This window comes from Anthonomus grandis, chromosome 4 (genome assembly GCF_022605725.1).
Source record: "Anthonomus grandis grandis chromosome 4, icAntGran1.3, whole genome shotgun sequence".
In the NCBI taxonomy this organism is placed as follows: Eukaryota; Metazoa; Arthropoda; class Insecta; order Coleoptera; family Curculionidae; genus Anthonomus; species Anthonomus grandis.
Window position 1 is genome coordinate 9,740,201 of NC_065549.1, and position 20,769 is coordinate 9,760,969.

Genomic DNA, 20,769 nt, shown 5'->3' on the forward strand with positions numbered 1-20,769 from the left:
ATTCCAAGAGTACCTGCAAAAAATAATTTTTTTTTTGTTGACACGTTAATACCTATAGCTTCATTAATTACATTTTAAAATTAATAATTATTAAACTATTTTGAAGACCTTTTCAGTCTTTTCTAAAAAAATTACTAGTATCCATTTGTGAAAAGTCAAGAAATTTGGAACTTTATTCCAGGACTGCCTGTAAAAAAAGCAAATAATTAGTCTCTTATTGGCACGCCAATATTTTAAGTTCCAGTAAACAAAATTTTGTAGTTATTGATTTATGGACTACTCTGAAGACCTTTTTAGCCTTTTCGAAAGAAAATATCAAAAATAATTCACTAAAAGTCACGATATTGAAATTTTTATTCCAGGAGTACCTGTAAAAGACAAAACAATTTTTCTTCTATTGGCCTTCTAATATCGTGAGTTTTAGTAGTCAACATTTTAAAATTATTAATTTTCTTAGTTTCTTTTAGAACCTGCAGGTATTTGAATTTATTTAATAAACTCATAGAAAGTTACAGCCTTTAATTCCGTTTAAAATTTATGTTTTTATGTTAATTATTTATGTGTCTCTTTGAGAAAAACAAACGTAGCTTACAAAAATAAGACCCATACCTATAATAACTAAAAAGTGGTGTTCTCTTTATAGCGCATCGAAGCTTGACATTGCAACAGAAAATTTTATATTATGTAGTAAAAACCTAATTAATTTATGTAGAAGTATAAATTTCTATGTTCCAAAAAAATGATACTCACACAATATTCAAAATAAAGAAGAATTTCAATTGGCCAGACAAATTGTGGAAAAGTGTTAGGCATATCATAAAGAGATATCATACAAAATCTGACTTACACTATTAATTAAAAACTATTTTCTGAATAACTTTCCCAAAGTGAGAATACATGACTAATAACATACGTTATTAATGTTTTTTTAAACAAATAGTCATAAAAACACCGTATTATAAGTAAAATTGGAATGTGAATAGGTCTGTAGAAATTTAAGTCTTTATGATTTTTAACTATTTTTCTGATCTCAAAAATGCATTATCCTAAAGGCTAAGTTTTAAAACTTCGGTAAAATTACCATAATTAATGCGATAGTTTAATGGCACAAATTAATTAATTTTAAAAATCTATAACAGAAATCCTTAAAATAAAATATGCTTGTCATAACCACTTAAATTATGCATATTCTTTTAAAATCCCACATCAACTGCTTAAGGGCAAGAGCAATAATTAATTGGTTTGCCAAACATTATGTAAAATTAAAACAAATATTTATGGTAATTTATTAGGCCCGTTTAATTATTCAGCACATACCCACATTTCCGCATGAATTATTAGAATTTCATTAAACACAGAACCATAAAGATGTAACAAACCGATAACAAATATTGTAATTAAAACGCCAAATAAAGCCATGTTTTTACGTGACACACGCATATAACATATTTATGAATGTTGGGCAATTGAATTTTAAATAAGGCAAATAACCGTAGGTACCGTAAATGTTAGTTATGGATGAAAAAGTACACTTTGCCACATTTTGGTTGTTATTGTAAGGTATCTTCCTTACAATTACGAACAGATCATTGTAGTTTTTACAAATTTTCATTACGCTTTTAATACTGAAAACAAACATTAGCTATCCTTTTTGTTAATGAGATACAGGAGGAAATAAAAAATTTCCACTTTAAATGTTAATATAGTTTTTTTATTGACAAAAAAGTGGATCATTTAGTGGAAACCGCAATGTTCTATCTCGAACAGTAAGTGAGATACCTTGTATAATTACAAAATGGGACACACAGATTTTATCTACTTAGTCAAACACATTCTCGTAGCTTGATAAGCGGCAATGTAAGCACGAATCAACTTCACATTGCTTCATTAACAAATCTGCTTACTTAGCGTATTACTCCGGCTTAGGAGGGCCCCTTTAAATTTACGTAAACCGGCATGTCTAGTTGTTCCAACGATTAAACATTCTCACATCCACACTTGAATTTACAAATTATAGGCTTTATAGGCAAAATTATTAACTGCTATGTGTGCTGTAGCTGGATGAATATTATAAGAATTCTTGTTGAGCGTATGTGTTTTTAATTAGAGTAAATGTACAGCTGGGATTGGGGAAATTAGGGAATAATAGTTGACAGTTCTTTTAAAGCATATAGACAATGTTGTTATGTATAGGGTATCCCATAAATTAATGGACATAGAGTAACAGAATTTGTTTTTATTACGATTTGACTAAATTTGACTAGTTCGAAAATTGATAATAGCTGAGATTCAGGATCTTAAAGATTTAATATTGTTTTTATTATTTCTTAATACAACTCATACAAAATAAAACATAGAAGCACAAAATTTGCTAATAGTGTATTTTTGGTGTCAATAAATTCGAATTCAATGTTAATTTATGTGTAAATCCTAAAGAGCGCTCTCGCTAACATTCCGACTAAATACAAACTCGGAGAACTTTTTGTGCCCTACCGTGCATGAATTTTTTTGAAGAAATTTTAAAATTTTCATCACTATTACTTTAGAAACGCGTACCTTCGTCGAGTTGCTCAGGACAACCGACTTTATGATAACTGAATTTTCAATTTTCAATGCTCAATTTTTTTTTAATAGATAGTATGGAAATAAAATGTATATGTTTAATATGTTTTATAAGGACAAGATATTTTAATTTAATTATTAAATATGTGTCGAATGTAATGACTTATTACAAAATAAATAATATAATTTATTATAATATGATTACATCAGGATATTCTCGCTCGAAATATTCTCTAAAAGGTCTGAAGAAGTGACCAGGGACATCATCCTGTATAAAAATCATGCGACTCCGTAATTCCAAATAGAGATCGCTGTTTAAGTTCGGTGGTATTTCTGTTGGTTCCAAAAAGTAATTACTAGTAAGAGGACACCAAATATTTATTTTAAATTCATTGTGGAAGTGACGTTCTAATTTCAAGTGAGGGTTTTCATATGCCAAGCATGTTTATTTCTGAAATTGACAACTCTTGTTCTAATAAAAATTGCTTCGTCAATAAATATATTCTTATTTAAGAAAAATGGGTCGGCAGTTGGTAATATATAAGTTCTTTAACTGGTAAGAAGGCATTTTTCCTTCATGGAATATTCGAAAAATTACTGATTAACCGTGGTATAATGAGTAAGCTTATACATTATTGTATAAGGCCTGTGTGTGAAATTAAGTCTGCACTATTGTTATAAAAATTCTTTATTTCTGAAGATACAAGAATGGTTAAATTAGTAAAGTTAAAGCATTTTAAATTCTTTATAATTAAACTCTACTTAAAATCTATGTCTGGAGACTCTCTGTATATTATTCGTTAAGAACCTGTTTTACTTAAGAAAATTTATAGTTTTTGTTTTTGAGTTAAATTTGTTTGTTATAATATACTTAAACTTTTTCAGGGTCTTATATGAAATATTAGATTTTTACTTTTCTTTAAAAATGTATACATTAAAATAGAAAAAAATATAATTGCAATCACAATTTCTGCATAGTCTGTTATAGTTTTCTTTTTTATTAAAATTTCTTTGTTTTAGTAACCTTAAACTATTTTCATAAACGTTTTTAAAAAATTATCAAATAATTAATTAAATAGTTTAATTCTAAATACCATATTATCTTTTTCTGTTTTTATTCCTTTAAATATTAAGCGAATATTATTTATTTATTACCATTATTAAATTCAGTTTTATAATAAAAAAAGAATAAAATCTATTTACACCTAATGAAAATATATAAGAATTTTTTATCCTGTAATTTAGTCTAATAATTAATCTCTCTGTTATTTTTTCTCTTTAAAAGATTTAATACAATTTATTTACATAACAAAACATTCTAAAATGCTTGGTCTTATTTCTTGCTGCAAAAAAATCTTCTTTTAAACTCCTTTTTGTTTTTAAGTCCTTTTTTTCGTTTATAAATTTTTTATTACCGCAATCGATTTACTTGCCATATCTTAAAAGTCATTTGAAATTAAACTTAGGTTATAAAATTTAGAATGATATTTTTTTTCTAAAATAAAAAAATACTTTAATTATGCAAATCTATCCCTCCTAGGATCAACATAAAAAAGCACGGAATAATCATGTAGACTGTTACTTTCATGCATACCTACGTATTTTCCTACTTAATTCATAAATATCTCAATTTTCTTTTATTTTCTAAAAATAATTCGTATAATGTACATTAGCCGAAAACTTTTTCCCCAAAGAATATTTTCATTCGGCTCCTAAAAAAAAACATGCAAACTACCTTTCCCGCTTCCATTACCGTTGAAATGTTTCCATAAAACAATTTACGATTAAATTTTCCCTCGGATTTTATACCCTAAAGAGGGGTCCGAACTTTTTTTTTTTAAAGCGAGACCCTCCCGGATCCAATTGACTTGTTGCTTCGGGATAAGGTAGATTTTCACATTTTATCCTTCGCTTCCGTTATTTGTTAAGAAAGTTTTAATAGTCTTGGCCCTGTATTTTTTTCTTAAACGATTTTTTAATTAATAGGTTTTATATGCCGTTTTTTTGCTTTTATTTGTCATATTAAAGGTGCAATAATAAAATAAAATAGATGAGGTATGTAGACAAGACAAAATTAAAAAGCATCTAAAACAAGCCATAAAACAATAAATTTTACTTAAAATGGCTATGCTAAGTATATTATAATGTTCATTTTATGGTAAAATCCACTTACTGTCTTAAATATTAATTTTAAAAATAAGAAAATAAATTTATTTTAATAATTCATATAAACAATATAAATAAAATTGTAAACAACAAATATTACCTAATTATATTGTTTAACGAATAAATTTAGTTTAATGTTAATAAAAATAAAAAAAATTATTCTTAAATAGTTATTATTGGGTATGCATTAGTTAAAAAGATATGGTCTCGTCTACTTCTTTATAACTTTTACGCTTGCTTTATGTGATTAGCTTTTTTTATTTTTTCCTAATATGTTATGCCCATTTTATTTGAAGTAGTAGTTTCCAGGGGTCAGGTGTATTGAAGCTCACTTATAGTTTCAGGTTACTAATGAGACACATTTATTTGCAAAAAATTCATTTCCAAGTGACTTTCTATCCAGATTTTTAAAACAAAACCCTATTCCTATATAATATAATTAATTTGTAATAATTCTGAAATAACCTAATAATAACTAAATGTAAAACAACTTCTCTAATTTAACCCTATAAACACAGCTCTACAAGTAAAGCATTTTAAATTAACGGCTAAAGTATGAAGTAAAGCAAAATTAACGTACTCTATTTATTTCCGAACGCGAGCGCTAAATATGTTACGTAAACTACATTAAAAGCAAGAATTTAATTTGAGCCTGCATGTTGTTTACCTCATTTATGGCAGTTTGTAATAAAATTTGTCTCCGAATATGACGTTTACCGATTAATTTACGGTTGGCGTTAGACCCCTATTTAGGTTCCTTTTTTTGGTCATTTTCAGTTTTTATGCCGCCAAATCCATAACACTAATTTCCCCTGAAATTTTCCAATTTCCTACGAAAGGAGAGAAATCTCTATTTCTCAATCCATTAGGGACCCAAATGTTCGAATCCCCAATTTAGAGATAAAAAAAACGGACTTGCCGAAAACTGGGAATGTTTTTTTTTTCTCTGAATAAAATCCGCTTTATCTTTAAGGATCTGGAAATTCTCCCGAAGAACTTTTCGCCGGGTTTTAAGATTCCCTTTGGGCCTAAAAGACTTTCTCTTCGACGTAATCGGTTTTGATTGTACAGCGTTCTCGTTCATTCGGAAAAATGTAAAATCTTTTACATACAAATATGAGGAATGTCAATGCCAAGCAGGAAACAGAAATAATTTTATTTTTGCCCCCTAAACATAAAAAATGAGCTAAAGTATTAAGAAAAAGCGAATTAAACCCAGTTTTTTGGTAAAATAGCTTATCAAACGTAAGAAGGACGCACCCCTAAAAATTACTACGTCATTCTATTCTCAATCTCAGCAGTAAACTTTATAAACTTCTAGAAAATAAATTTAAATTTGAGATTCTCCCTTCTTTTATATTCTGAACGGAACTTTTCTTAGTGTAAATAGGGGTAAAATAAGACGGCAAATTGCTCCATTTCATTCCAGATGGGGCACAGGCCGCGTTTTAGTTTAATATTAGATACTCGACGGCCCCTTTGAAATTATCAACGTATTTGTTTGTTTTTGTCCTGCTTGTTTATTAGCGTAGGTAGCAGCTGTGAGACAAAGGATTTGCTGTTTACTTGGGGTAGTCATGTGTGTCAAATTACTATTTATTAAAAAAAATTGTTTCTTCTATGTTTTACTTAGAAGAAATTTCAAATTTTCAAAAAAATTAAGTTTAAATTAATTTTTTTTAATGACGTTTTTTATTTTAAAATAAGATGCACAAGTAAAATTTTATAGGTTCTTACTAAACTCGATAACAGATTTTGTTTAATAAATAAGTTTGAGAATGGAGCAAAAATCTTATGATGAAATTCTACTAATAAAATGTGTCTTTTTCATTTAATTGACTATAGTGGATAATTTACTTTTTATGAGGTTTAATGGGTATAACATAATTAATAGTATCTAATGAAAATCCGAATAATTAAGATATTTCTTAACGAAATACCGTAAAACTCAAACAAAATTTGTATAGCGATTATTGATTATTAAATATCTTTTGATATCAAGTGATTATCGGCAATTTAGGAAATATTGGAATTTTTAGGAGGTAATCTTGGTACAATATCATTAACTATTCTCTGTAAAAATAAACTAAAGCCTTAAAAAAACCATATTTCTTTGTCATAATCATCTTTTTTAATTAGTCTTAATAATAGAATTTAACCATTACAGTCTAAACTATCAAAAAATTATATTTTTATACCACTATAGCTAATATTATTTAATGATTATTAAAGTGCCTATAGTAACCTTACAACTATCCTATATAAGCACGAGTATATAAATATATTGTTATTTGGAGCGTAACCACTTTTATGTGCATAACCAAATTGGATACGGTTTTCATTTTGTAACATTTTTATAATGAAATGGAAATTGAATAAAAATTCTTATAAAAGTTTAAGGTTTTATAATTTGTATAAATTATTATACTGTACATTAAAAACATAGGCTAAGTCAATGAAAAAAATTATTGAAAAAATTTGGGAAAGATGAAAGAAGCTTAATAGTAGTTACTAATATTAATTACAATTCAAATTGTCTGCAATAGTCTTAAAATTCAAAAGAATATGGACTAAATTCCTTATTAACTTAAATGTCTCTATTAAGTCCCTAAGATACTCAAAAGCCTGGAATAACCTTCCAAACATATTCTAAAAGTAAGGTACAAGTATTCCATTGTCTCAGAAGAGAGGCTTATTTATCGTCTTGTCTTATCTTATCAAATCTATAAGTAATCCAAAAGCCTGGAATAACCTTTTTATTAATCCAAATAGTATTGCATAAGTATTCCATTAACTCACGAAGAGATGATTCGAGGCTTACTTAACGTCTCGTCTTATTTACTTAAAAGTCTTTGAATAGCATTTCGTTAATTAATTTAGTTAAAGCAAGAATCTGGACTAAGTTCATGATCAATTTAAGTACCTATAACTTGGCTTTAAGTTGCTATAGATCTCTAAATAACTTTCAAGTTAATCCAAAAGTATGACATAAGTATTCCATTGACTCATGAGAAGATTCTTTCAGACTTATTTATCGTCTCGTCTTATTTACTGAAATGCATGTAAATTGGATTAGATTGGCTACTTAGTTAAAGCAAGAATCTTGACTAAGATTATGATCAATTAACGTACCTACAATTTAATTTCAACTTCCTATAAGTAATTCAAAAGCCTCCAATAACTTTATAATAAATTAAATAATCTAAAATAAGTACCTAAATGTTTGTAAATGGTACCTTATTAAGTAACTTTAATCACTTAAAGTAACCTGAGAGTAATGAAACAAGAAATAAAAGTTCAAAAAAGATTGAAGTAATTTAAGAAATATGAAACAAAGTCTTAATATTAGTCGTTAATTTTAATTATAATTTAAATTGCCTGTAGTAGTCTTAACATTATTTCTGTATTAGCAGTAATAACAAATATCTATTTTTATTAAAATTAATCATCTTTAACTTATATTATTTTAATATTAAAATAAGTCAAATAAAGAATCTTATAAAGGTTTAGGGATTTATAATTGGTTTATTGTTCAAATTAATAAATTGTATATTAAAAACTCAGACACCAAAGAAAGCATTAATTAAATATTAAAAAAGTCTAACCTTGAAAATTAAAGAAAAATTTGAGAAAAATGAAAAAAACTTAATATTAGTTGTTAATATCAATTACAATTTGCGTAGCCTGAAATAGTCCTAAAACAATTTCTATATAAACAAAAACTACAAATGTATATTTTTATTTAACTTAACTATTATTCAATGCATAACCAAGCTGAATACAATATTCATTTTATAATATTTTAATATTAAAATGGACATTAAATAAAAATTAAGGGGTTTATAATTTATTTATTGTTTTAATGTGTATATTAAAAATACAGGCTGCAAATGAAGTAAAAATTGAAAATTTAAAAAAGTTTAAGCTATTGAAATAAGAATTATAAATTACAAACCATATTCCAAAAATTTAAGAAGGATGAAAAAGATTATTACTAGTTATTAATATTATTCACAATGCAAATTGCCTGGAATAGTCTTAAATCATTTGTATATTACAGACAAAACAAAAAAATATAAATTTGTATTTAAATTACCATAATCTTCTAATTAACTCAAGAAATAAGTGTCTTTACATTACGTTCAGTAACATACTCAACTAAGAACTTTGAATTAACAAGACAAGTGCCTTATTAATTCAAATGCCTGTAAATAGAACCATTAAGGAAATACCTGGAAGTAACTCAAATATCTGGACTAAGCTATGATCAATTTAAGGGCTTAAAACGTTCTTCGAAGTACTTATCATTAACTCAAAAGCATGGAATAACCTTCCAATTATTAAAAAAGTATAGCATACAAGTATAGAATTCCATTGATTTATGAGAAGATTATTTTAGGCTTATTTTTTACCTCGTCTTATTTACTCAAATACCTGTAAATTGCATTACACAAAACAACTTAATTCAAGTAAGAACCTTGACTAAGTTAACGGTCAATTTAGGAACTGGGCTTTCAGTTCCTATAACTAAATTAAAGGCCGGCAATAATTAATTATTAGAAGAACCTGGAATGCCTGTAAACAACGTCATTAAGTCACTTAAATCCTTGGAATCAACAAGATTGCTAGGCTAAGTTATGAGCAATATAAGTACGAAGAACTTGATTGAGTCTGGAATAAACCTCTAGTTAATCCAAGTACTTCACAAAATAACTTTAATCACTGAAAATAACCTAAGAGTAATGAAATAAACATTAAAAGCTTAAAAAAAGATTGAAGTATTTTAAGATGAAAAAAGCTTAATATTAGTCGGTAATAATATTTTTTAATGAAATTAACCATGTTTGAATGCATAATCAAAGTGGATATGATTATCTTTTTGCAATATTTAAATATTAAAATAAAAGTCCAATGACAAATCTTTAGGTTCTTACAATTTGTTTATTGTTTTAATTACTATGATGTACATTAAAGTACAATAAGAAGCAATAATTTAAAAAAAATAATTAGATGAATATTATAGATGAATTAAAAAAATATATATATAATATGGCATCAATTATATGTTAAATTGCTTAGAACATTTTTAAAGCACTTTATTATTTATTTAATACAAATATATATATTTTCGTTCGATTTAACGCGATTTTCCATTTATCGATAAATAATCTTTAAATATGCATAAGCAAAATGGATACGACTTTTACTTTGTAATATTTAAATATTCAAATAAAGCTCCGAAAAAAGCTAAGAGGTTGTAAATTATATCTCAATTATTTATGTTCATTATTCAAATTTATTATTTTTTATGCCAAATGAAGTAATATTTGAAAAGAAAAATTATAAATTAATCAAAAAGTTTATTTTTACTAAATGGCATCAATAATAATTTTAATTATAAGAAATAATATTAAAACAATTATCGAATTTGTCATCATTAAATGCATAACCAATTAGGATATAACTTTCGTTTTGTAATATTATAGTAATAAAAGAAAAGCTTATATTGTATTTTATTTGTCATCAGGTATTAAATTTTATATTAAAAATACTGACCGCAAATAAATATTTTAAAGAACATTTCATTAAATAATAAAAAACTGCTAATTTAATAGAGACAAATAATAAAAAATTAATAACAAAAATCTAAGTGTTTTGTGTTAAAATAATAAAATCATATATTAATTTTTAAATTTAATTACAATTTATGAATATTTCATAATGAATTACTGTTTCGGAACTAATAATACTATTTCCAAAATAAATTACTAACATAATATCCATTAATTCGTATTTGTCCCGCCATGTTGAAACATAAATTAAATTCTGATTAAATTTAATCGTAAATCAAACATTGTTCAGTAAATGAATTGTAAACGATATTCGTCCGAGTATTGGTTTTTACCCGTTCCTGTTGGTCGATTGAATTTTTATAGGTTTAAAAAATATTTTTTTATTAGGATATAAATTTATGTCAATTTAATACCAATTGTATGTGCTTATCAATAGAATCCTTTTTGCGCTTTTAATGTACTATAATTGTCCCGACTCTTTAAATATTCATATTGTAACATGGCGTGGAAAACTGCAATGTGCACCAAAGAGATATCCGATGCGCCAAGCCAAAATCAATAGCTATTAAAGAAAAGTATTTTTAGGACAAATTGCTCTATTACTAAAATAAAATCGGTTTAGTTACTTAAAGTTACGATCGATTGTCATTTATAGAATCGATAATGCTTAAGCATAAAAATTAAGACCGCAGCATGCAACAAATAATTACAAAGTAGTGTTATATAAACCACATAAGGCACCTTTCAATACCTATTAAAAACCACTGTGCCAATTTTTATTTTACTCCCGACAGTCACTTATTTTATATGGTCGTCCTAAAATATTATATTTGCTTTATAGCTCGGATATAAAGCAAAGAAGCATACACACAATGACGCTTTATTTCACTTATAGCTGAGTTTACGGCTTCATTTAGTTTTTACTGTGTGTTTTTGATAAAACAACGGTAATTTTGTCGGAAGCATAAACGTTACGACCACAATGGCGATCGTAAAGCATAATTTAATTGTATTTGATACTCACTTATTTATTAGGGATTTATAATGCTAATAATGGTTACTGTGCATAAAACATTTGTCATTTATTTTTGTGGTTAAATTTCTTGATTATTTTGAATGTTTTTTTTTTGACATTTGAGTTTCAGTAGTTCCTTAGATTTTGGTAACTCTAAAAAGTGCGTTTTTAGAACGGGGAAGATATTAAATTGAGTATCTATTTTGTAACTATCAGAAATAAAGAAGTAGCTTTGCATTTGGGTGCTAAATAAAATATTGTTAAACTATATAAAAATCTGGGTATTTTATTATTTAAGATGAAAGGAATTATTAGTTGGTAAAAATTAAATATTAAGAAGGAAGTAACATTTTAAGTTAAACATAACTTTCTCTGATTTTATTTGTGACTATACATATTTAATAAATATTTTTTAGAAATTGGCAAAAGACTGCAAAATTAAATAATCTTTCAGCTCAATTTTAATAAAAAAAGTGTTCAACAAAATATTTTTTTTTGTCAAAATCGCCTTTTTTATTAGAAAATTGCAATGAATTGATACAAATTAATAATATATATAATTTTTTTTTGAAGTATATTCCCAATATTTTTAAGCACTTGAGCATAGAGCTTAGCATATATTCTTGCTGATTATTTTGGTCCTATACATTTTTATGACTTTTACGAGATAACTCGTTTTTTCTGGTGTTCAATTCCTTTGGTTTGTTCCTATCCAAGATACTCATCGGTGTCTTCTTTCACCATTGTCTCTATAAGCCTGCCATCCCCTATTTGTGAGTCTGCCGATTAACATTTTCCTTTTTCTATATTTATGACCTTGCTAGTTCTAACTTATATATGATATTTTAAGTTTTCAGGTCACGTGACCATCTATAATACTTTTTTCCTATAAGTTCGATTTGATTGAAATTTAGTATTTGGGGTTTGTTTAGGAAATAATTATTGATTTTTAACAAACTTTTAAAATATTAAGTTTTAAAGTCACATGACAATCAAGACTTTATTACTATGGGTCCGATTTGAGTGAAATTTGGTATTTAGGGTTTATTTGGAAAGTTATTATTGACTTTTAACAATTTTTTAAAATATTGAGTTTTAAGGTCACGTGACAGTCAAACCTTTCTTCCTATGTGTCCGATTTGATTGAAATTTCGTATTTGGGGTTTTTTAAGGATAAAATTCTTCAATTTTTACAACGTTTTAAAAAATTGTACATAAGTCTTTACGTTAAGTACTGCAGTGATATTATGTATTAAAGCATACTTAAATTATAGTAGAGTTCTTATCACATCATGGTTCTTTGATGCGTGATACCCTAAAAATCGTAAATTCAAAACTTGTAAGACTTAAAACCTAGTGAGTAGCGTTGCCGGAGCAACTGCTCAACAATCTTCAATGAGTTTTTTGACTTAAATTGTATTTAAAAAAATGTCCACTGATAAAAATCAAGAAAAATTTCTACTGGTCCCAACTAATCAAAGCACTATGTTTAATAAATTACTGGCCATTAGACACATCTGTTTTTTTTATTAGTGTTAATATTGTTTGCTATTTTGCGTTTAATTTAATTTAATTAAATTATTATTTAAAGAAGTACAATTTTTAAATAAATAATACAAAGTCTGCAAAAATGTTAATTAATTCGCTACTTCTATAATTAAGCTCATAGTAAACTTTAGATAGATTGATGCAATTTTCAAAGAGAGGTAAGGAAGAGAAGAAACAAATTACAAATGGAAAAATAGGTTTAGGAGTAGTAAAAGAATTGTATTTGCTTTTTTTAAATTGCTAGGTAGAGAGTGAAATTAAGTGAATAAATTATGCACAAGAGCTTTCATTTGAGAAGTAAAATCTGCTCAATATTTTTTGATCTTCAAAAAAATATTAAAATAATTAGGATTAATACAAACATTTTCAAACATGTAAAAAAAATACATAATTTATAAGCTTATTATCTCTGTATTTTCTCTTCTTAGCATAATATTGTTTGAAAATGTATACCGTACAAAATCAAAACGTTTTTTTTTATATGAAATTGCCCCTTCCTCTTGTTGGCTATTTATGATCAAGAAAAGCGAAATGAATAATAAACATTTCATGAAAATAAAAAAAAAAAGAAATGATACTTATTTAAATCTACCCACATCTCTTCGACCTAGGCGGAGCAGCAACAGGCCCGCTCTAAATCCAAACTAAAATTAAACCATCTATTAAGGAAACCAGTCGGGAAAATAAATTAAGGCATCCCGGAGACGAAAAATAAAAATAAAGCTAAAAATTCCCGTTAAGGTATAAGTTGTTGCTTTCCCGTTCTGCTACGGAAGAAACTTTTAATGGACCTAACTTTCGTTAGGCGAGATAAAGGTTCATTTTCTGGATATTGTTAAGACTTAATTTATTAAGGTAAAAGGGATTCGAGGAAGGGTCTGGATGACGTCTTTTATAATATTCCTACTTAATTCTTAATATAAGTTCAAGCCGTATATTAAACTTTAAATGACCTAATCTGACTAATGACATAAAATTAGAATGTGATATACTAGGGCCGTGATATGCTCGGCAACGTCCTAATTTTCGTCGTCCATTTAATTAACATCATAACCTCTAAATAGTGTTTTAGTTCCCGAATAATACCAAAAGGCCCACGTGCCAATCGATATACAATTAACGCGGCTGTTTCCTCCTACCGATGCCGCAAATTTCATTAATAATCATCTGCATAACGTGAATTCTGTACATATGGGATAGCATTATTGTTTACTTAGGTTGGCGTTTCCTTTATTAGGCACATGGTGCTATCTAGAATTAATCTCAAGAGTAAAACATGAAGCTTAGAGATTGCAAAGCGACTGTCATATGTATTAAATTATAATTACGTTATTATAGAAGCATCTTTTTAAATTAAAGGGTCTTAATTGGTAGCTGAATTTATAAGAGACCTCCATCTGAAAAAGTAATTCTCGTTTTACACGGCTGAGGGAGGCAGAGAGGTATACCATTATATATAAATTCTCTATTATGTATATTTATAATGTTCTTTTTATATTTTTAGTTAAAGTTCGGTTACAATAAAAAAATATTTTTTTATGTAATTATACTCGATACATATAATAGGCATTACCTCATTATGTTTTGATGCCTGAATGTGAGATGGATTATCGTGGAATGAATGTTCAATTAATATCATTTCCAAATAGAAACTTTAATTTTTAAATGAGAGAAACTTTAAAGTCTCCTAGGGTATAACAACATAACAATAATTATTTAAGAAATGACCCTTTTAGCAGTTCAGCTTTTATGGTCTGCTACGAAACGAGAATTTTATCCTTTTTAGGCAACAGTTTCGGCACCCTTACGAACTAGTTCAAGCGCCATTTTTGAAATTGCACCAAACTCTACTGAGAAGTAAGGGTTAAAAATAATTCTAAATGATGTTTGGTACTAGATATATACAAATTGGGGTTTATTTAAATAGTTCAAGTTCTTATAAAATAATTTATTATTATAAAAAAGTTCAAGTTCTTAAGTCCGCATTAAACATTAACGAAACAGCTAAAATTACAAATAATATTTGTGTTACTGGGCTCCTACCTTCTATTAAAACTGAGAATAAAAAGGCTTCTATAATAAAATTATTTCAAAGCTTACGTCCAGAGATTAAGGAAAGTGATGTAAATGATATACATCACATAACAGTTAAAAATGGAGTTAAGTTAATAGTCACTATGAAAACTTTGGACCTAAAACAACAACTTCTTCGGTCTAGAGCTTTAAAGGAAAAAGTAACAGCACAGAATTCTGGCATGAGAGATTCAACAGTACCTATTTATATAGGAGAGCTATATTCATTTCAAGAACGCTAAGCAACAATTACAGGACATGTACAACTATATCTGGCACAGGAATGGAAGGATTTTGGCACGGAAGGCTGATGGGGAACGGTATATAGTTATTAGGAATAACATGGACTTAGATGAAATTGTTTCATAGCTACTTATGTTTTTTTCCTACTATTTTAAGTACTGATACTGTTTGTATGTGATATTATACTAATTATAGATATCTTTTATGGCTGATAAGTTAATAATAGGACAAATTAGTTTTCGCTCATTGGTGCCAAAATTTGAAAATGTATTGAATAGAAATAGATTGTAGACAAGAGACTCTAAACAGGTCCCTCTTCCAATATGGAAAAGACGAAAGGACTTTAAAAAACTTAAAAACTTTCAAACTTAAAAAATATTTTTTTTTCTTGAGCCTAATATATTTTTTTTTTTGTTAAAGAGGTTTAGGAAATCTGCTAATAGACATCCTGGACGTTGGATGGGGATTATTCCTGTCAAACGTCCAGGAAAGTGTGGGGTTGGAGTTGGCCATGCCCCGACCCACTAAAACCTATTTCTCTGCTCAAGTTTTTAAGGTTAAAGCACAGTGGTAACGTGCTGACTCAATAATTTAAAGAGTTTAGGTACATTGCGTACATGCTTAGTCAAATTTGCAAGGTAGGGGTGCACTGGCTAAGTGCTTTGTCAATATTTCAGGGGTATAAAGCCCATTGGTTACATTTTAAGGTGAAATTGCTGAGACTATCTCTCTTGTTAATAATTTTAATACTTATCTTGCTATAAATTTAACTCTCAAATTCAGTAGAGGATAGATTATCAGTAAATACAGAAAAATTACAGGTTTTAATTAGTAAAACTTAAAAGTTACTTCATATATTTAATGCTTAATAAAACTCCTTTAAAATTTAATATACATATTTGTCCTAATGATCTTATGCTAATAAAAAATCCACATTTCACATTTTAAATTACCAAGATTAAAAATAGGAAAACTGTAGATAGTAAATAAACTTAATTACAAATACTTAAAAGCTAATAAAAAAATTAAACAGTTTCAAAAGTAAGTGTAAGTATGTATAAAAAATTAAAATAAATGAAATAGATTACTAGCGCAATTTTAAACGGTTGGATGTATATTCATAGAATCAACAACAACTAATACTTAATTTGTTTACTAATTTTTATTGAATTTTTAATTTAACCTCCTAAGACATCACTTATCGCGAATAAATCCACTTTAAATTAAACTCGACTAAGAAGGAAGTTTTTTACGAATAAATTCCCGTAACTGCCAAACCGTTGCAACATAACCTCTTAAAAGAACAAAAGAAGATTCAATATCAGGAGGATCGTTAGGCAGCAAGCCCTATTGTACAGAACGATTACGACGTATCCTTCACCCCAAGTACTAAATTCTAGAGTGCTCTTTGGTCCACCCAGATATGATGAATATGCCAGATGATGTTTAAATTTTTGAGTGTTTATATTAAGTGTCTTATTTTTACTTTTGATAAAAACTTGGCCAATATAAATAATTGTTTTTTGGTATCTAACTCTTCTAAATCTTTTTTTGTTACTCGACCTGCTCCACATTTACCATAATAGGTTCTGAGCTAACTCTTTGACGGGCTACTTCCCTAAAAAACTGGAAGGCTAGGATTATCCATGGAATACTGGGACAATCGCTAATGTATCCATGGAAATTAACTTAGATGCCCTGTTTAATTTGGGTTAAGATTTACGACCTAGAAAATTCGAAACATCAAAACGAGCCATATACAACCTCAGCAGTACCATCGCTAGTAAAGTGAAATGCAAAGCTTAACAATTTAAGTGTATTATGTTTATTTTAATTATTTTGATTTTCTGTTATGTATGTAGCATGTAAAGAAATATATTAATAATATTATAATTTTTCGACTTTCTGGGACGATTCATATATCTTTTATATAAAATTGCTTGTCAGTATTTTTTAATTTGATAATTCATATATTTTGTAACAATTTGTTACATACTTTATATATATATATATATATATATATATATTTCCACAAAACCTTTAATTTTTTTTTATTATTTTACTCGAAGCAATTTTTTTTAGCTTTAGAAATATTCGTTTTGAGAGTTTTTAGTTATTATATTCAACTTTATACAATTACTTCAATTCTTTCTAAGCACTGTTTATAAATTTTATTTTAATAATTGAGCAAAAAAAAATTACTTATTTGTTCCATTAATTTGTTTTCAGTGTTTATTTTTCTAAAGACGTTTGTGTTTGGTGTGATACTTTGTAGAATCTATCTACCCAAAATTATATTTTAAACATAATAGACTCACTATCCCTATTTATTCCAGGTTCCACTGTAAAATGCAATCCGAAACCGTAATTTCCATTTCACCGGTGACCGACAGGCCGCCAAAACGTTTCGGCTACTAGACAGGGCGTCCTTTTTCGGGACGCCGCCCGGGGGGGCGCAAATATGCAACCCCCCGGCGAGCTCCCAACCCCGTGTGCCCACCTCCAACATGTTCTCCAAATTGAGAAGCGGAGGTGGTGGAGACAGAGGAGATCTCCGACCACCACTCGATACCAATCCCATCACCAATCATTACGAAGTTGGTAAACAGGTGGCCAATGCCGGACCCGAATTGGTTTGGAAAATATACGAGGCGTATAGGAAAAGTGACGGCAAGGTAAGTGGTAGTAGCGATGAACTAAAATTAAGCATATACCATAAAATTTACAAAGTAAAAGTTCTATTTACTTATACTGTTTACAATTTTGAGAAAATGTATGCATAATTTAAGTGGATACGATGAATAGTTTATTATATGATATAATTGTACGAGATTTCCTTAACACAATAATTAAATCTTATTCTTTTTTTTCCTTCTCTCGTCTACTGTTCGACATAAGGCTCCTCTAAATTAGGCGAATTTGTGCCGGGTGTTTCCCTTACGTCATCTGACCATTTCTTTTGTTAACGGTCTTTATTTCTTTTTGATGTTCTAAGTCCAAGTCGCCATCGTATAAGTCATTTTACCCACTCTTCCGAAAGTTTTCTCATGGTGTGTCCGACATATCACCTTTTTTGCAATTTTGTACATAACCTTCGTACGATGTCGAATTTCTGTGTTTCTTATTCGATCGAGTAATAATAGTAAATGTAATTTTGTACGTTTCCTGTGCGTCATTTTTATAGATATCTTTTAATAGCGTGATATAGTGAATAGCTTTTGCAAATGTTTCTACACTCTTCAATTCGTCAATCGCATTTCAATAAGTCCGCATCCAATTCATTCCTGCTACATCTTGGATATCGTTTTGCCATCGTCTCTGGGGTCTAATGATGCTCCATGTTATCTCTCTTGGGTGCCAAATAAATATTATATATGCTTATCCTTGATTATTCTACCTTGCTATATGACCAGTCCATTTCCATTTTAGTTGTTCTACAAGCCGTAATACATTCGTCACATTAGTCCTTTTACGCATTTCCTTGTTGCTTTATCCCTTGAAGTAATTTTTACTATGACCGTCTCCATTACTGTTGGGTGGTTTGTAGCCTATTGGCAAAATTGCAGATAATTGTCATTCTCTCGTGTCCATATGTGACCACCGACATCCCACAAGACTCAAAAAGTGAAAATTTGTCTCTTAAACTTATAGGACTGTCACGAGATTTAAGGATAAACTCTGGTTTTCTAAAAGCTGCTCAAAAGAGACTTATTTTTCTTGTAATTTTAAAGATCTTTGTTCAAAGTAAATATATTCTGCGACAACTTTTAGGGGTTGATTGTAAACAGTTATCTGGATGTCTTCTGTACTCATGATCTTTGTTTTGTTTAAGTTCATTTGAAGTCCAATTTGTAGCGATTCGATTGATTCGATGAAATTCCCGAAGCATGTTTTTAAGCATTTCGCCTCTGTTAGCAATGATCATAATATCATCATCAAATCGTAAAAAAATCTGTTAAAATTTTTCTGGTAGTCGACAAAGGCTAAATGAAGTCGTATATTATACTTGTGGTTTTTTAAATAAAAGCTTAAAGTGTCTGTAGGTTGTCGATAGTGCATAACTCTTTACGGAATGTCATTGTTCAACTGGTTTGTATGAGTCCATCTTGTTCGTCAACCGGTTGATTATAATTTGCACAAGCAATTTATATAATTATGATGGTAAGCTTTTTTTTGTATAAAAAATTCACTTATGTATTTTGCTACTTAGTTGGAATTTTTTATCCTGTTAAAGATTTATGAAGTAATAATCTTGCTCATGAGCATCTTACCATCTATTTGAATATATTTGTCCATCTGGACTTTTTTTGTCTTTAATTTGATTGATGCTGCTTTTGTCTCCAATTCTCCAAAGTTTAGTTTTGAAATCTTTTTACATCCTATTTTGTGTCATTTTTCCCTAATATTGACGGCGCTGGACTTTAGAACTGTACAGTTTTTGTTGAAGTGTTGAATAGCAGTTACCATTTGCCTACGATCGCTAAAACTATAGTGAGCTAATTAGAATGGTATACTGGAGGTCTGTTCTTGCACTGTTTAGTCCCTCAAATATTTATCAAAATTCGATGGAGTCAAAGTCAGTTTTGCTCGCATTTTTCAATCAATAATATTAAATGAATTTTGAATTTTGACTCGTACAGCTCAGTATTAAAATCTTCGATAAATTATAATGTGTTCTTATTTACTTTCATTTATTTTCAATTATATTATTTATTATTCTTGTATTGTAGTTTTTGTTGTATTTTCCGTTTTTACTGTTTAAGTTTCGTATTTTTTGTAAGTTTCGTCTCAAGTCTATTAGTTCTTTGGGTTTTGTTCTGGTAGCAACTTTTTTCACTATATACAATTTCAGTATATACATTTTCATAAGCATTCATTGATGTCATTTTAAACTCTAGTAATTATTGGGATATCTCTATTATGGTTCTAATTGCGAACGTTGTTGGAAAAAAATCTTTTGAATAAGTGTGAGTTATTTGAATTTAACATTCATTTGTGTTGTAGCCCTTAATAGTCTGTGTCACTTCCGGTGTATATTATGTAAAAACAGTTTTAATGTTTGATATGATAAAATCATTTTAATTTTTGGTTTTCCATCCTGGCTCTTTCAGATTAATTTAATTTTGGGTGGTTTCTTGAAATACGTGTTCATGCAATAGACCTGTTCATATTACAGGTAGTCTTTCACCACAATCGGTTCTGCTGCCAAGACCAAACTTTCGATCTTGTTAAAGTTGTCTATTTTTGTACTAAATTTCGCCTTTAAATCGCCCATAATCCTGCATTAATAGGTATTTTCTACTCTTAGCAATTGTAGTGACCTTATAAAATTTTTCCACGAAGTCTTCCTATGATGAACGAAAATCTTCTAGAAGCGTACACTTGCATGATCTGTATCGTATATGTTTATCAGTTATCACACAGTCTTTTTAAGTTAATCTGGATGGCCACCCCTCTATCATGTGATTCTGGTCTGAGCTCTTACCGTACAGTACAAGTCCAGATTGTAATGTGTGACAGTTTTCAGTGTTCAGTTCTCACTTGATCAGAGTTAGTTCTTGTGCAAGTTCCATTGAGTATTTTTATGTT

The 20,769-nt window shown here is 28.3% G+C and overlaps 1 protein-coding gene across 1 annotated transcript in view; it reads left to right on the forward strand.

The window, feature by feature from the left end:
• LOC126735304 (SCY1-like protein 2) overlaps positions 1–20,769 on the forward strand; it is a 185,261-nt gene that overhangs the window by 8,536 nt on the left and 155,956 nt on the right. Inside the window, exon 2 of the mRNA XM_050439254.1 lies at positions 17,517–17,855. Within this exon, the coding sequence (XP_050295211.1) occupies positions 17,688–17,855 (168 nt within the window). The 5' untranslated portion in view covers positions 17,517–17,687. The remainder of the gene's footprint in view (positions 1–17,516; positions 17,856–20,769) is intronic.